Source organism: Schistocerca nitens, chromosome 4, assembly GCF_023898315.1.
Source record: "Schistocerca nitens isolate TAMUIC-IGC-003100 chromosome 4, iqSchNite1.1, whole genome shotgun sequence".
Lineage (NCBI taxonomy): Eukaryota > Metazoa > Arthropoda > Insecta > Orthoptera > Acrididae > Schistocerca > Schistocerca nitens.
In genome coordinates this window covers 941,232,757-941,251,752 of record NC_064617.1, presented here as the reverse complement: position 1 = coordinate 941,251,752, position 18,996 = coordinate 941,232,757, and the positions used below count along the sequence as shown (strand labels likewise).

General features: G+C 38.1%; 1 protein-coding gene across 2 annotated transcripts in view; it reads right to left on the bottom strand.

Annotated features, from left to right (window-relative positions):
- Positions 1–18,996, bottom strand: part of LOC126253578 (protein O-GlcNAcase) — a 150,194-nt gene that overhangs the window by 13,433 nt on the left and 117,765 nt on the right. The window contains exons 11-14 of one of the 2 annotated variants that reach the window (XM_049955003.1): positions 13,481–13,534; positions 11,343–11,428; positions 9,828–10,024; positions 4,132–4,327 (exon numbers count right to left, since the gene is read on the bottom strand). In XM_049955003.1, the coding sequence (XP_049810960.1) occupies positions 4,132–4,327; positions 9,828–10,024; positions 11,343–11,428; positions 13,481–13,534 (533 nt within the window). The remainder of the gene's footprint in view (positions 1–4,131; positions 4,328–9,827; positions 10,025–11,342; positions 11,429–13,480; positions 13,535–18,996) is intronic. The other variant, XM_049955004.1, reaches the window with a different exon arrangement.

Sequence of the window (18,996 nt, the reverse complement as noted above, 5' to 3'; positions counted from 1 at the left end):
AATAAATTTGTATGAAACCTCAACAGCCAAAGCATCATCTGTAAATGTAAGATGACAATCATATTAATCTATTAAACAGAATACGTTTTCCTCAGCAGCAATAGTTTACTCTGCGAATATAAGACAATCCCAAGTTTTCCAATGACGAATTTGGGAAGAAACCTCATCTTAAATCGGGTAAATACGGTATATAAAAATTATATACAAAGAGCCACACACAAATGCATTCACAGAAGCGCCTCTAACCCCCCCCCCCCCCCCCCCCCACACACACACACAATAAGAAAAAACTTGGCTGAAGACTTCTTGCACCTCTGCCAAATGAAAATATATTAACTTCAGTGAAGATAGCAAGCTGTCCTCTCATGTCCAAGAAATAACAGGGTACCGAATCTATAGAGGTAGGCTAAATTTACATATGTGTGACAAGGTGAGTCACTCAACGAAAAGGCAATGTTGGCCCATCACAAGCTAACGGAGCCCCAGGGGTCGGTGTCATCTTCCAAACTGCCATTTCTGTCTCCCTATAATGGCTCACCATTTTTCTTCATTTATGCACAGAATGAAAAGCTCACCCTCAGCCCCATCAAGTTTGTACCCCTGAACTGTCGTTAAATGATTGTGGTATAATCAGATATCAGGTATACCCCAGTAACGTTGTCTTTTGAGCTAAGGAAAGTTAAGAGAAAAACTTTTATAGTGACAAATTTTTGTACAGACATAGGAAGGAGAGCCATGAGCAACATACTACAAATCCTGACCACTGGAGTGTGAATATGGGGGTTTTTCTTGAGTAATTCAAAAATCGCAGCTTCCAGTGAAAAAGTTTAGCAGTATGAGACTAAACTACATTAAATTTTCTACAAAAAAAGGTTTTATTAATTTATTCTATAGCATTAATAGTTTCTGTGTTGCAGGGATGGAAAAATTGCAAACTATTAAAAGCAGTGTTTTAATGGCATAAAATTAATGTTTGTTGCCAAATGAAGTGATTTAACAACAGATGTTAACTGTGTGTACCACAACTAAATGTAGGAGATCTGTTTTAAGGAATAAATTGTGTTCTGGGGTATGGAGGGGGGCAGAATGATGGAAGGCAGGTCGTCACACTGTGGTCATGCTCTTCCCTCCTTCATAGGTTTGCAAACTGAAAACCTAACACGCAATTTCCCACTCTCTCTGCCCCACTACATCACAAGAAAGAACTATCGTATATTTCACAAAGTTATACCAATCCTTTCGCAGTCCACCTTATGAACCACCAGCGATGCAGTGCACAGATATTACATTCTGGAATTCAGGTGTGAGTTATCAAAAATACTAACACATATGAACTGGATCTGTATAAATCTCTGCTCACTGTTCTATACTGCTAGGGGAAAATTGATTATTTGTCACCCTGTATGGCAGTTGTATCATTCTTTTTGGGGGGGAAGGCAAATTACCAACAATGTGTGCTGCTCACTTTCTAGTTTACAAATTGGCTATACTTCCCCAGAATTTTTTATCCAGTTCTCTTATGTGAGTAGACAAAATTGCTTCACTGGGCTCATGTTTATAAAGTACAAATTAAGTTAGTACTGATTTCCAATTGTTAAGTGAGCTATTATGTAAAAAGCTCAACAGTTGGCGGTATCAATTGTCTACCAAACTGAAGAGCCTGTTCCAAGTAATGTTGCCAATATGTATTCGACAATGTCAATTTCATTGTCCCTACTACCAATGGTTGGGATACTTCTCCCAGCATGAGAGGTATCACATGCATCACCCTACCTCAGCTCTCCCAACATCTGAATAGACACGGAGGCTTAAATTGGCTCTCTTTTTACAACAAAAGTAGGTCACCTATAATATGTTATGAAACTTTGGATATTTGAACGTAAGTCAAGTAATAGATTATAGCAGATTATTTTTCTAGACTTGAACATGATCAGTCCCACTCTATAAGACATATACACACCCATCTTGGAAGATATACTGTGGATGTGTGGCAAGCAGCTGCACTCTGTGCAGCTGACAACACAAACGCCAGCAATTCCTGAATGGGTGAGATCTACGCACTCTACAAGGAATGTAACTCATGGTGAAACAGGTGCAGTAACTTTGTGGTCATTCATTAATTCACCACAAAGTGACTTAAACACAGTTTTATGGCTTTACAGTATGTTGACAACAATATACGGAAGCCATGTGTCATATTTACCCAGCAATTCCTTTTCTACCAACATTACAGAGATCACCAACAACATCACACTTACAAATTAAACACTTCTCAACCATTGTTCATAGGAATATATTTTACACTAAAGCTCACTAAACAACTTCAATTAAGTAATTGCTTAATAAACTGAAAATAACTGCACTATATAAACATGAGTGCAGTGAAGTTATTTTGCCTACTCACAAGAGAACTGGATACAAAACGCTGGGGAAACTGAAAAATGAGCGGCACTCATGGTAGGTGAAATTGTATTCGGTGGACTGTTACCTATAAACAGATGCCACATCAGTGCTCTTGGAAGAGAGCTGTGGCAGTGACGTGGCTCTGTAGTTGTTCCAACATAATGATTTGCGAAGACGGAAAGAATTTAGATTCGAACAGTGATTAAGTACTTCGTAAAGAAAGGTATGAAAGCAAAGGACTTTCGTGCCAATTTCCAGAATACATTGGAGGACTCTGCTACTCAGTGATGTAAGTACTTTCCGTTCCAAGAACTTTTCAAATCACCCTCACAGATTCAGTCCAGATGCATTTAATGTGTTAGCATTACCAGTAACAGTATTACCAGTAAGTACTATTAATGCACTGTTTGGAAAGTAAACAGCCCCAGGCACTTCTTTGCACTGCGTCGTCAGGGAGCCATCAGGCATGCTGTGGAAGAGTCAGTGTAACTTTGTGAAACACACCGTAGTTGCTTCTTGCAATGAAGTGAGGAATCACTTGTGCACTCTTCAGTTTACAGACCTATGAAGGAAGGAGCAGCATGACTAAAATCCGGCGATCTTGCCCCCTGTTCCAGTTACAATGCTACACCTCTAGAACACAATTTATCCCTTAATATGGGTCTATTGTGCTTACATGTAGTACAAACATTTAATATTCAACAAGGGGAAATCGAGGGTGGAATAATGACAATATTATGACCAGGATAAATTGCTGTTCACCATACAGAGATCTCAAGTCGCAGACAGGCACAACAAAGGTAATGCTAAACACACGAGCTTTCGGCCAAAAGGCCATCTTCTACAGTAGACAAAACACACATGCACATATGCACGCGCACGCACACACACACACACGCGCACGCACGCACGCACACACACACACAATGTAAAGCACAACACACACACACCCATGACTCCTGTTTCTGCTCACTGAGGCCACAGGCTGCAGAGTGCAGAGAGAGAGAGAGAGAGAGAGAGAGAGAGAGAGAGAGAGAGAGAGAGAGAGAGTGAGAGAGTGAGAGAGTGAGGTCAACTTTAGAACTACGTCTTTGGCCGAAATCTCATGTTTTGCAGCCTTTTCGTTGTGCCTGTCATTAACTCAATTTCTCCTCTATGTGGTAAGTAGCAATCTATTCTTTTCATAATATAAATGTTTAATATTCGTTCTTAATCCTCTTCACTTAATAACAAGCATTAATTTAAATTCATTAAACATTATTTTTAATCATGTGCAGTTTTTCTATCCCCTGCAATTCAGAAACTATTAAACCTACAGTAAAAATGAATAGGACCTTTTTGCAGGAAATTTAATGTAGTTTAATTTTGTACTGGGAAACTTTTCACTAGCAGCCACAGCTTTTGAGTTGCTCCAGAAAAACATATAAAAGTGATCTTTAAACACCCTGACCCTCATGCCCTCACCCCACCAGTCAGGTTTTTTAGTCTGGCACTCCCTCTTACCACTGTACAGAAACTTGTGACTGCATGATTATTCCCCCTATTTGACATTTTTTGGTCTTTGTGATATGGGCTGTATTATAAGTGTCTACATTTGTAGTAAAACATCAAAGAACTTTGAAAATAGGTATGAAAATTAGATCTTAACATCTCATTAAGCCCATTGGAGACAGAACAAAAAGTGTTTGAGGAAAACAAAATAAATCTGAAATATCAATTCAATATTACCTCAGAAGGTGAAAGTGTTCCTGAGAGATTGTTGGACCGAGGATATTTGGCACACATTTCTGGCAACCAGGCTAGTTCCAACTTCTTGTGATACTGCCGTGCATCAAGTGCTGCCAACGCATACCCAACAAGTCCATTCTCATCCTCAACAACAAAGCAGAACTCTGTACTAAGTGCCAAGAACCCTCCAACCAACCTAGTAAAAAAAGTAATTTCACCGTAGTACAGAAAAGCAGACATGCTACAAGCTTAAACTGGGAAAAAAAAAGATTCCTTAAAATTTAGTGTTACTATTGTCATGCATTAGACAGATGGGCATTCAATGCTTTCATAACATAATTCAGTATCTGAATATTCAGCAAGTACACTCATCAAGCAATGACAAAATTTTCAATTAGTTAGCCCTAAACTTTACATCTACTCACATGACGTACAGTATAAGAATGAAGTATTTACTAACATATGCTGAACAGATTACATAAAGTAAAAAGTAACTGCATCTATATGAAATGTATATCACAAGAAATTAGGGCTTCAGCCACCTACACACTTTGAAATACATCAATGGTGGAAGTTGAAAATTTGGACATGTATGACAGAACGGACACCACATATCTGTATCTCTGTATGTAACATATTTGTAAACATTTCCACACTGTGTTTGACACTTTATCCATGATGTGCACATTTTCAGATCTGTAAGCCAAATCAAGGCAAGAATCCACTGCTGAATTTTCAGCCAGCCCTCCCCTCCCATCTACTACACACAATAATTCCATGTTTCCTGTTCTACTTTCAAAATTCAGCTGTGTCAATCAAGAATGAAATGATATTTTGTTTGGTTTGAATACATATAACTGTCGAAATGATCATCAGCCTCCTCATTTTCTTAGTTGTAATATTTTATTAACTGCTTAAATCTGTATCTCTGTAGCTGATGTGTTATTTACTGCTGACATCAAGAGCTAATCAATTCTGTCCAACAAGCACCTGCTTCATTTTTCGAAAAAATTATATTAATGATACTTATGTTCAATATGTTATTCCCACCAGCTAATGGTACTGAACTCAAATCAAATTACATTAAGTTGTACACATATTGTCCAACATGATAGTACCTAATCATTACATTATTGTAATACATAAAGAAAGCACCAGCAAAAACTTGGAAATAGTTAAAAGTTTCACAGAAAAAGTGACGACCAACCTTTTTCATCATGATGAGCTGTCTCAGAATGAAAAATTTTTTTAACATGCTCTGCTTTATTAATTCAAATTTAGATATACAATTCCGTCTGCACTGGAGTGAATGCCACCACAGAAGTAGTTAAGAATCTGACAGCAAGAAAACTGTTTCAAAATTTGATAAATTGAACAAACTTTCAAGGATGTGATTCTTGATAAATTTCCTACATTCCTCTCCCAGATGCAAATTGTCGTAACATCATAGTTCTCAGTGTCCAATCATGTTCGAGACAGCGCAGATATCTGCAGTACAGAAACAAGGATTTGCAATCTGACATCAATGCTGCTGGGCATCATTTTCAGGCATGTTTCATTGGCGTATCTTTCAGTGTTATGTGAGATCGTTGTAGGACAAGACAAAATACAGGGCTATTACAAATGATTGAAGCGATTTCATAAATATACTGTAGCTCCATTCATTGACATATGGTCACGACACACTACAGATATGTAGAAAAACTCAAAGTTTTGTTCGGCTGAAGCCGCACTTCAGGTTTCTGCCGCCAGAGCGCTCGAGAGCGCAGTGAGACAAAATGGCAACAGGAGCCGAGACAGCGTATGTTGTGCTTGAAATGCACTCACATCAGTTAGTCATAACAGTGCAACGACACTTCAGGACGAAGTTCAACAAAGATCCACCAAGTGCTAGATCCATTCGGCGATGGTGTGCACAGTTTAAAGCTTCTGGATGCCTCTGTAAGGGGAAATCAATGGGTCGGCCTGCAGTGAGCGAAGAAACGGTTGAACACGTGTGGGCAAGTTTCACGCGTAGCCCGCGGAAGTCGACGAATAAAGCAAGCAGGGAGCTAAACGTACCACAGCCGATGGTTTGAAAAATGTTACGGAAAAGGCTAAAGCAGAAGCCTTACCATTTACAATTGCTATAAGCCCTGACACCCGATGACAAAGTCAAACGCTTTGAATTTTCGGCGCGGTTGCAACAGCTCATGGAAGAGGATGCGTTCGGTGCGAAACTTGTTTTCAGTGATGAAGCAACATTTTTTCTTAATGGTGAAGTGAACAGACACAATGCGCGAATCTGGGCGGTAGAGAATCCTCACGCATTCGTGCAGCAAATTCGCAATTCACCAAAAGTTAACGTGTTTTGTGCAATCTCACGGTTTAAAGTTTACGGCCCCTTTTTCTTCTGCTAAAAAAACGTTACAGGGCACGTGTATCTGGACATGCTGGAAAATTGGCTCATGCCACAACTGGACACCGACAGCGCCGACTTCATCTTTCAACAGGATGGTGCTCCACCGCACTTCCATCGTGATGTTCGGCATTTCTTAAACAGGAGATTGGAAAACCGATGGATCGGTCATCGTGGAGATCATGATCAGCAATTCATGTCATGGCCTCCACGCTCTCCTGACTTAACCCCATGCGATTTCTTTCTGTGGGGTTATGTGAAAGATTCAGTGTTTAAACCTCCTCTACCAAGAAACGTGCCAGAACTGCGAACTCGCATCAACGATGCTTTTGAACTCATTGATGGGGACATGCTGCGCCGGCTTGATGTCTGCCGAATCACTAAAGGGGCACATATCGAACATTTGTGAAGGCCTAAAAAAACTTTTTGAGTTTTTGTAAGTGTGTGCAAAGCATTGTGAAAATATCTCAAATAATAAAGTTATTGTAGAGCTGTGAAATCGCTTCAATCATTTGTAATAATCCTGTATTGAAGACATCTATGTTGTCCAAATTGTGAAATGGAAACTATAATTTCCTGACATTAAGTGTGGAATCCTCCACTATATACTAATCCGTAGCATCTTTCACTGCAGCTAATAATGCTACAGAACTTACACTCTAATGTGTTCTGCACAAATGTGCCTTCGGATAGGTCATAGTGGAACTGAAAGACAAGAGAGAAGAGCACCTGTTACACTACACATAACCAATGTGATTTACATCCTCTTTATAATGACTGGTGAAACTCTTTCCCAAACACTGTTGCAAGCAGCATCTTTCACATTCATGTCATTATCTTCAAATCTAGCTAAATTTTCACATTTTCTTCAGGTTCCTGTTTACACACCATGGTCTTGCAACAGATAGCGGATCAGTGATCAATAATTAGACACATAGGCAATTTGAGTGCGGGATGCCTGAAAAAGCGTGAGTAAAGTTGGATGCCGTTGCTACCCCCTTCCAACAATGATGCATTGACATTTGCTAGACTTCCGCGATCTACACGTGGCACCTGCACTTTACCACCATATAACCCAATATAAAAAACACAACTCTTCACGACACAAAGATATTGTGTTTATTCAAACAGTAGTCCAAATTTGGACAGGTAATTCATGGCAGTGCAAAGCATATGCATATTACAATGTCACTATGGTGCAACCAAATTCACCAACATTTTTCAGAAAAATTAATATGCTTGTACATGGCACTACCATCTAAATAAATATTAAGAGCTACACACTATGTGAAGGTTCTGGGCAGATTAAAACTTCATAACAGATGGTGATCTCTAACTCTACCTCCTGTAGGGAGAGATGTTATTAACTGAACTATCTGTTATGCCTCAAGGCTTCCATCAAGCTGAGTGGTATATCCTTCATTATTTCTGATAAGTTGCATGAACATAAATATTAGATGCAGACATCTAGCACAAAATACCAAATTCTGATAAAGAAAGAAAGGGAAAGTTTCATATGTGCTAATTTTAGGAAGAGATGGAGTTAGTTCCAAGTTAAACTAGGGGGAGTAACTTTGGTGAGCGTAAGTGCTGTGTAATATGAGGTCATCGTACTTACATTTCAGAAAGCTCATAGCTACCAAGTTATCCAAAGAGGAAAGTAAACACAATTATCATACACATGGTTTGACTAACAAACTGGAACAAGTGATCTCTGACTGTGTAACATGCTTACTAATAATGAATAAGAAATCAGCAAAGATTCCTACAACACTCATTTAAAGAGAGTAACCCACTGAAATATCAGACAGATCACACTTTTTGACAGAATAATTTAATTGGGTAGATAAAAAAATCTACTCACCAAGCAGCGACAGAACACACACATGAAAGGAGGTTGTAATTAGGCAAGCTTTTGAAGCCAGCGGCTGCTTCTTCAGGCAGAAAGTCTGCCTAACAAAGGAGCCACTGGCTCTGAAAACTTCCCTTCTTTTATGCATGTGAGATGCTGCTGCTTGTGGAATAGATTTTTTATCTATCAAATTACATTATTTTGTCAAAAAAGACAGATCACACTGGATCACATCAACTGACTTACAAAGGATAAAATCATATCTGAAGAACTAGTGATGCATTGGGCACGTTTACTTGCCACACCCCTTAAAGATTACAAAAAAAGAATTCAGAACTTGAAACTACAGATAAGTAATACAAGAGATTCAGTACAAGAAATTACCAAAACAGGACCTTCCAACCAAAGAATTTGAGGAGTATTTGGAGGAAGAATGAACTGAACATTTTTAATAAAAACAGGACTCCACAAAGTAGATTGAGAGCATCAGTTCTTATTTGGCAAAAATCACTGCTAAATTTACCACTGACAACAAGTTTTAAGGGTGCAAAGCAGTATCATCGAGTCAACTGGAACCAAGTATTCAATATAGCACTATAGCATCAGGAAAAACCATTTGAACTTTCGATGGTTGTTAATATGCATATACAGACTGATCACAAACTTAGAAGAAGAAATGAAGATTGATTCATTTTAAGAAAGATTCAAAAAAGGGGGGAATGTTAAGTTCAGGGCGAGAAACACACAAGCTGCAATTGATACTGGAAGAAAGCCTTTCTGTACAAAATTGATGACCTCATGGCAACAAAATGAATACAATTCAAATCATAACAACATAAGCTGAAGGGCAAAAATTTCAGTCCAATCAAGTTGAAACAAATAATATGTACACACATCAAGAAAATTATAACCCTAGGGTCCCATGATGATGACAACATGCGGCCCTGGGGAAACAGCTATTCACAATCATGTTGGATGACTAACGTGACAGACAATTATGGGATTCTTACGGGGAATTTGAAGGTTTTCCCACCAACAAGGTAAGAAGTTTTCAAATAATCCAGGTAGTATTTCAAATAATCTGAACAATGCAGAATCATTGGTGACAAATGAGACACGAGTCACTGTTGTAAAATTGCAGAGTCCAGAAGTGATTTGCTTTAAGACCATTCGTTTGTTTCATTTACGGATATAATTGGAGTACGTAAGATCTGGAATCATGTCATTCCCACATTGACCGAAATAAGAATAATCAGCACAGAGATTTGACACAACGATGTACCTGTTACACAGGATGTTGGAATAAGCCATTATTCCATGAATTTTATTCAGAGACTAATTAATTATAACATACACACACAGGGAAACAGGCAGCCTGAACAATTATTATTACCCAAAACGCAGCATTCACCTTTTGAAACCACATTTGCTTGTTTGGTAACTTACTTGTCTCCAATAATATCTGGCAAATCTAGAAAACGGTCAGTTCCATCCCGTCCATCTGCACATGTTTGGCGGCACACTGCATATACCAGACTTTCATCTGATGGTAAGTATGGCCTTATGGTAAAAATCTGACTACTTGGTACATCAGGAGCTTTGTACATGAACAGATCATTTCCAGAATCCACAGGTATTAATCGCTAGAGAAATGAAAGGGGAAAATTATTTATTTGTGTATCGAAAACAATCTTCAATGAAACAACATTCAATTTCTACAGTTGTTGAGAATAATAGTGCATCTCAAATATCCACATCATGAATACACACTCCTGGAAACAAACACTTGGAATGCTAATAATGGTGTATTCATTACAAACTAAAATAAAATACTACACATCACACAAAAAAGCACTAATAAAGCCCAGTGCTCTTTCACAATCATTTTTCCTTATACATGGAAACACACTTAAAATGTCTGAAGTCCTTATGCACCATGTATGGCTTGGGTTAACCACAAAGCATGAAAAGGAAAACAGATCATTATTCACAGAGGGCACAGTGACTAATACATGAATATAAGGATCCTGATTACAGCACTCATCACAAACCTTCACTTTAAGATGAGTTGAATGTGCCTTCTTGGCAATATATTTTTCTACACTATCAGATACCTCTTAAGTGTTAAATACAATACTATCAATATTATGGGCAGTGAAGCTCAATTTTGACAAATATGAAGAAAATGGGGCAGCCTCTATGAAAAAAAAAGAAGAAAAAAAAAAGAACATTTTAGTACAGCATTAGTGTGGAAAGATTCAGAGCAACCACACAGAGGCCAAATATGGATGACTGGTGGACGGCTGCTCCTACAGTATAATTAAGTTCCTCTCGATAACGCGCCTGCACTTTACCACCATATAACCCAATATAAAAAACACAACTCTCCACGACACAAAGATATTGTGTTTATTCAAACAGTAGTCCAAATTTGGACAGGTAATTCATGGCAGTGCAAAGCATATGCATATTACAATGTCACTATGGTGCAACCAAATTCACCAACATTTTTCAGAAAAATTAATATGCTTGTACATGGCATTACCATTTAAATAAATATTAAGAGCTACACACTATGTGAAGGTTTTAGGCAGATTAAAACTTCATAACAGATGGTGATCTCTAACTCTACCTCCTGTAGGGAGAGATGTTATTAACTGAACTATCTGTTATGCCTCAAGGCTTCCATCAAGCTGAGTGATATATCCTTCATTATTTCTGATAAGTTACAAACAAACTAGGTGTTTCTTCTTTTTTATTTGTCACTTGAAATACTGTGACCCTCAAAAACAAATCTCTTTCTTAGCTTTTCATCGTTCAAATTTATTAACATATATAAATCAAAAAGTCATCTTTCCAAGGGCGTGTCTTGTGAATAATGACCTAAAGCTACTTTTTTTTCCTTTGTAACAAAATAATTCTGACACTAAACAGCCTACAAACACTTGAAAATATGTGTACCTGAAGGTCAGCTGTCAGACCACCCCTGAACACCCATGGTTCTTGTTCACCACTCATAAATGTCTCCTTCCATCCTTTTGAAAACCCTTTTTTTTTTGTAAGAGAACAGAAAATTTAGATAAGTAGAAATCAGTGTATACTGAACTGATTAATGTCTATCTGCTATTATATAATGTCACTACTAATTTAAACGGTCACAGTACCTAATGATTCAGGTAAAAAGGGGTTCAAATACAAATTGTCTTGCAGAATATCTATTAGGTACTGCTAAACCATAACAAACTGTACTTGTAAATTACAACTAATTAAATTTCTGAGAAGTCCACATGAAACTGAGCTTGCTGCCTTTTATGTAATTTGCAGCAACAATCCTGGGAAACTGAGCACTACAAGTTTTCCCTTTTATTACAGAATTCATAAATTCCACCGGAAATGATAAAAAGGTCCTGTTCTTAACTTTGCACATAAGACATTCTGCAAAAACTTTTTGTAATTGACTGGAAAATTGAGATGGCTTAATTAAATTAGTGATTCTTGCTACAGCTGTTTTCAGTAAACATTAAGTGAAAAAATATAAATAATTGAAAAATAAACAAAGAGATAATTAAAAATATAAAGCAACATCTGGAGGTCCGCAAATAGTGGAACAATTCCTCTTGCTACAAAAGAAAAATGTAAAGAAATAAAAATTTGTGTACATAGTACTAACATAATATCTGCAAGGTGCATGTATGTAGTACTGATAAATTTCTTGCTTAAAAATTAGTACTGATGTAAAGGATCTCAAAATGTTTAAGAAACAGCTGCAACAGCATTAATAATACACTAAAAGCCACATGTTTTTTGTTAGGCAGCATAGAGGAATGGGAGCTTGCAAGGTTGCAGCTGTGGTTTTGCATTGAGAGTAAAACTGTTACAGCACATCTCCCACAGAAACACAAATTCTCATTTCAGTCAAATCAGATGAACATTAGATCTTGTAAGTTGAAACCATACAAAATGTAAAAATCACTACCAACAATTGTTGCCAGTTTTTAAAGTCAGTTAGAAAAGTTGAGAGATTCTACAACTACATTTTTTCCTTAAATTCAATAATGTTTCATAGACAGTTTGTTGGTGGAAAATAAAACAACTTGGTAGATGTGCTGACCAGAGTACAGAGAGCATTACTTTCTAGATGTGGCTGTGGTGGTGGCGGCACCAGAGGTGACAGCGGCAGCGGCAGCAGCGGTGGCAGTGGCAGTGGCAAGTATTTGAAGGGAGAGCACTAACCCAATGAATGACCAACCTCTTCCTTCGGGAAAACTGAAACAGTTACTAGAGAGTAACTAACAGTTACCGTCTGGAAGAAGAATTTATAGCAATCATCATAGCACATAACATGTACTAATATCTGAAAAAAAGTACTAATTTAGAGAAACTAGCTGGCCAGTCCCCTAAGAAAAATAACTGCCATTTCATAATGTAGGCACTAGAGATTGACTTAACCAGTAAATGTGTAAACCTGCCACAGCTTTCCTGCAATTATGCAACTGTAAGAAAGCTGAAAAAAATCAATAAAATATAAAAGTATGGAAATTATTTTTATCAGGGGAATAGCCAGTATCATATTTTGGCCTGCATCATCCTAGCAGGCGCCTAGAAGAGAAAACAAAATATTATTTTGGTCCCTGGAATGCTGAAATTGGGAGCGCAGCATGCACATGTGGCTTACCTGAATCATTAGGTTCAGGATTTTTGTGTCACAGAACAAATGTACCAAACAAGCATGCATTTTTGTCAGTACCTTATTTCCTCAAACAAACAAAAATTGAAAATCTATTTCAAGCAAAACAATTTCTATGCTACGTTTGTCACTCACTTTTAGCGTGTGAGTGTAAACTTCATTTTCCTCCATTTTAATGACTTTAGTTTTTGTGACTATGAAGACATGATACAGTTACATTAACCAAATGTAATGTTCTGTGACAACATTAATACTACAGAAAAAGGGATGGGCATTTTAATGGATTAATCTCAGAAATGCCACTGCTAAAACATGGAAATTGGTGATGACGCTGCCAGTGGACATCTTGTCATATGAATGTTTTGGCAGAGGCATTGTTGACATGATTGCTAGTTACGAGAGTACCGCGTACATGTGTAGCTGCCGAGGGTGAAGCTGGCTACCATCTGCGGGAAGCGGCCGCTAGCTGTGGAAACAAGCATACATAAATTAGTAAAAATACAACTTCCTGTTCAGAAAAAAACATAAGTCACCCAAGTCAGATGGAAGCTCTCTTCTCAGCACAATGTGGAACACAGCCTGTTTAAATAAGGGCAGCTGCTGTTTAACCCTTCAAAACATATCTTCAAAAGTTCAAAGGCACCAAAGTTTTCTGTATTTTATAATTTTAAAGATCAAGCAACAAAATCAATGAGATATTCTTTTCTTCTGAATTTATTTTCTTATTTGTCTTTGCAATCTGTAATCATACAAACATTCACTATTGGTATTTGAAGTTATGGGCACAGCTGGCAGTAGGAAACAATTTGTAATGAAGGGTTAAGGCTTGAGCAGAAGTATATTGTTTTATCAGTCACAGCATTTAGTTCAGAGTCTCCTGTATGTAAATAATGATGCAAAAATTGACAATTTGCAATGCAGCATAGCAACTGTCAAATGTAATTGATTCTTTGTTACAATATAGTGATAAGTATTTTTTTTTCCTTGCTGAACCTGTGTACAGTATATTACTGGAAACTGAAAAAGAACACCATGAAGGCTTGTCATTAGGTTTACTAATACTGACCTCACATGGATTCAGGATCACTAATACTGACCTCACAGTGTTTATGGGTCTAATTTAACCCTTGAACTGCTCTGGATGTGTTAACGCGTGCGCATTTGTACCCATCCCTGTGTGCTCTGAACGTGCTTACGCGAACCACCAGTCGTAGACACTTTCAGAGTACCAGGTAGAAGGACTGGTGGCGCGCATAAACACGTTCTGAGCACACAGGGACAGGTACAAAGGCGCACATTAACACGTCCAGAGCAATTAAAAAGGGCGTAGGAAAAGTTTTTTGTTAAGATTGCTGAGGGAATTCTTTTACCATTAGCTGAAGTGATACTGAAGACTATCAGGAAAAACTTTTACAACACAACCTCATGTTTTGCACCTTCACTTAATCTCTGCATACTTATTACACATTATAAAACAACACAAGTTCACCACACCTTTCACATCACATACTGGGCATAAGATTTCAGGAAACAGACCCTATATATTATTCACGTGATACATTTGGCAAATATTTTACAAGTTTCCTAACTAGTGTTGAAATCGCTGGTGAGGAAATTATAAGCATCATTTAAAGTGCGCAACATAACTGTACTTCCCTATGGTATGGACTTCCCAGGTCCTTAGTGTACAGTCATGCACAGACTGCAAAGTAGCTGTAGATTGCAAGGAGGCACAAAATAAACAAATTTCAAGCATCTCCCACCCTAGTGCGAGTCTTTCAATGTGTCACTATTACTGCTTATTTTTGAAGCTTCTCATTTGCCCTCACAAAATCTTCCCACCGCAGAAGAATCTGAGATAAAAATCTACAAATCAAAAGCATGTCCTCAATGACAGCAGCAAGGAATGCTAGCCACAAGGAGACATATGCAGTCACCTTAAGGTGCTTTGCAAGCCCTGAGCTGACACTTGACGATATCTGAAATGTGTCTGGAATTGTCGACAAATGGTGTTCTTCGGCTCGGACATGTACTGTACTTCAACATCACATTCCTTATAACTAGTGTGACGTTATTAAAGCTTTCATGGCATGAAAAAGTTTTCTGGTGGGAAATTCTAGTTACAGTGAGGAACAAATTACTGATGAAGCTATAAACATAATCAGTAATAATATTGGTGTAGTGAACAGATCCCAGCAAGCTTTCTGCAGTAATCACTGACCGCAGGGAAGTCTACGTGAATGTTTTCTACAGCATACTACTGCCACAACATGGTTTCACAAGCTGCTTTCAAGCTAGCATTTACAGGATGACGGCATATCATGACATGGTCAATTGTGTAATGTAAACAGGGACAAACTCTAATTACTGTGCTTCAGTATCCACTCCAATGGCAATTGAGTGTGTTACTGTATAAAAACAACAGTAGACATATGCACCAACAGCTGCTAAACATCAATTCAAGAATGAGCAATAAACACTGTATTCCAAAATATTTGTGCCTTGCATTACACTGCACTCACTTTTCAGATGCACCAGATAGAGTTACCCATCCCTATTTAAAAAGCTGTGTTGTTTTCTAGCTGATCAGTATCATCAAACGCTTCTGACATATACTAAAGAGAGTAAGTAAATATTCCATGAGTCCAACTGGTTCCGTGATCATTCACCATTATTGGGGTACAATATCTTCCTTTCTTTTTAAGTCAGTTAAATCAGAATTTTCCCAATTCTAAACAAATAAACTCTGCATGTTATAACCTCACTTGTGTTTTGTTCCTATAGCAGTTTATAATTATGTTAAGCCTGAACACCATCTATTAGTATGTGGTACTGAAGCAGAGATAAAACAAGATGTTTTCTATATGGCCTAGTTTGGTGATGGATTTAAGGGACCTGAATGACGAGTGAAATATTGAACTGTGTTAACTACAAGAGGGGAAAGTTACTGCCTTCTATTTTGCTAAAAAAACACAATGATAGTATAATGAAAAAGCATAAGAGTGGAGCAACTACAGCACTTCAGTAATGAAGGTAGTTTCCAATGACTTTTACATTCTGTGGAATCTGAAACTATGGTGAATACGATAGTCCACCATCAGCTTGTGGAGCTCAAAGTAACAAAAATTAATGTGTCACTCCCTCACAAACAATGTATGGTTATTAAGCATTACGAACATTTTGAACAGTCGGTGCAAATCTAGACTGTACATGTAGTGTTAGAACACACAAATGATTACATTTGACAAAATGAGTTGGGAGCTAGCAAAATAGCCAACTGATTCTGTACCGCATAATAATTTCCATATGTCTAACAAGTACATGTTTGTTTGTCCTCTAAGCTAGTAATCTGATCGTGATCAAACTTTGGTGAGTTCTTGTGTGCATGCCCATGAGGGTTTCTGAGGATGTACAAAAACATACAGGGCAGAGGAGGGGGTGAAAGGGGGGGGGGGGAATGTCCGGAGCAATTTCAGCCAAATTTTGTATATAAAGGCTCATTATTTGTATAAAACTACTGTAGGTGTAGGGTGCCCTAATACCCCTACAGGTTGGTGTGGGAGTGTGAAGCCATGAAAGTAAAAATATTTGATAATGACTGATGTACTAATATTGAATTGATAATTTCCTGTTTCATAAGACTCATTGGTGACAATCCCAATAAATTTTCACCAAGAGTGTGGATGTGTGTGGAGTGGGGATTGCAAAGGCAGTGAAATGTCAGCACATCTCTGTCATGACTGAAGCAATTTCTACCCAACTTAGTACCTGTGTCACTGGAAAAAAATTACTGTGGCAATAAGAGACCCCGAACTTCCCTATGGCTGAAGGTGAAGCTGAAACGGGTAACACACGCATATATTTGAAAATGATCTGATGACATTTTTTCCTGTATATGGTTGACTTGGAATACTTCAAAAATGTGAAGTTCACCCAGTCTCTTACTCATGTTGTTCAGTGTGTCAACAAGGTCGCGACAATGTGCACTGCGACAGGGCAACAATTCTGTACAAGTCAAAAGGAGATGTACTGATTCCACATATTCCCATCATTCCTAATGACACACTATCTTATTTCATACAACTGGAGTTCCTGGCTAACCTTGCATTCTCAATGACCATCTAAAGGGCCCAAGGTTACCACTTGAAGTAAATCTGGAAAATCCATGATTTACAGGTGGACAATTGTATGTTGCATGCTCACAAGTGGGACAGCTGAAAAATTTAATCATTTTCCAGAAGACTACCAAAAATTTTGCATACCCAAAAGCACTTTAATTAACTTAAAATTTATTTTAATGCACAAAAATCATTGATGACCAACTGAAACCCTCAGCTGCCAACAGGTGTTGTTGATATACCTCGATGTGGACAGCTGAAAATGTGTGCCCCGACCGGGACTCGAACCCGGGATCTCCTGCTTACATGGCAGACGCTCTATCCATCTGAGCCACTGCGGACACAGATGAATAGCGCGACTGCAGGGACTTATCCCTTGCACGCTTCCCATGAGACTCACATTCCCAACTGTCCAGAATTCTACATATGTAATGTACCTTATAAACATTTTGCCCATCCACTCATTACTTGCGCACGCTTTGGCGATTCCCGTAAGAGTTTGGTCATAATTTATTCCAGGGAAAAGCTGCACGGTCATCAACAGTATTCTGTTCTTTCGAGAACAGTTACTGTCTTCATATATATAGTTAAAGGCTACCCAGCCATTGACCTTCGTCTGTGCGAACGCGCACAGGTTGCCCAAACTCTTACGGGAATCGCCAGAGTGTGCGCGAGTAATGGGTGGATGGGCAAAATGTCTATAAGGTACATTACATATGTAGAATTCTGGACAGTTGGGAATGTGAGTCTCACGGGAAGCGTGCAAGGGATAAGTCCCTGCAGTCGCGCTATTCATCTGTGTCCGCTGTGGCTCAGATGGATAGAGCGTCTGCCATGTAAGCAGGAGATCCCGGGTTCGAGTCCCGGTCGGGGCACACATTTTCAGCTGTCCACATCGAGGTATATCAACAACACCTGTCGGCAGCTGAGGGTTTGAGTTGGTCTTCATTTATTCCCGGGAAAAGTTGCACGGTCATCAACAGTATTCTGTTCTTTCGAGAACAGTTACTGTCTTCATATATATATACAAAAATAATTGTCATTAATTTATTTTACACATATAACTGTGCTTTGTATAGGGGTATATGCACCTACTTAAAAAGAAAAAGAATCATTGCAACAGATATCGCGCACAGCTAGTGATTCCATACATCAAAACTGAGGTTTGCAACATCCAGAACACGCATCACAGAACTGAAACAGTACATACAGTTTGCATTCTAACATTTTTTAAATGCTATAATACTCTCCTCACAATAAATTATGTTGCACCTTTTTGGTGTTCTTCTTCAAGTATGCCAATATATAACAGATACCAGATTGCAGCTTACTAGTGTCATTTTTCGATCTGTCAATATACACCACATCCTGATGTTCCCCTTCTGATCTTGCAAGATCACCAAACACATTTATATTTCCTTTAATAAATTGATTTTGACACATTCATCCATAAACAATGAACAAAATTTCATAATGTAAGTACATCTGTTTGCACTTACAACAATACAAATATTAGATTACTGATAAAGCTCTATTTTGGCTTTCACATAAAGCTCATGAATTCCTATAACAACATAATGAAACAACTGATTGCATAAAATCACTACTGCGTGTACCTTATGCAAGATCAGCTGTCAAACGTGTTAAATGACTTGCAGACATGTTTCCCAAGAATAGCTTGTCATCTAAGATTGCCTAAATGCTGAGAATGAATTAGAAATTCAAATAAAGATAGAACTGGAAATGCAATTCCTGAATACTTCCAGCCACAGTATTCATTATGCATTCCTAGTCCTAATCCAAGATGAAG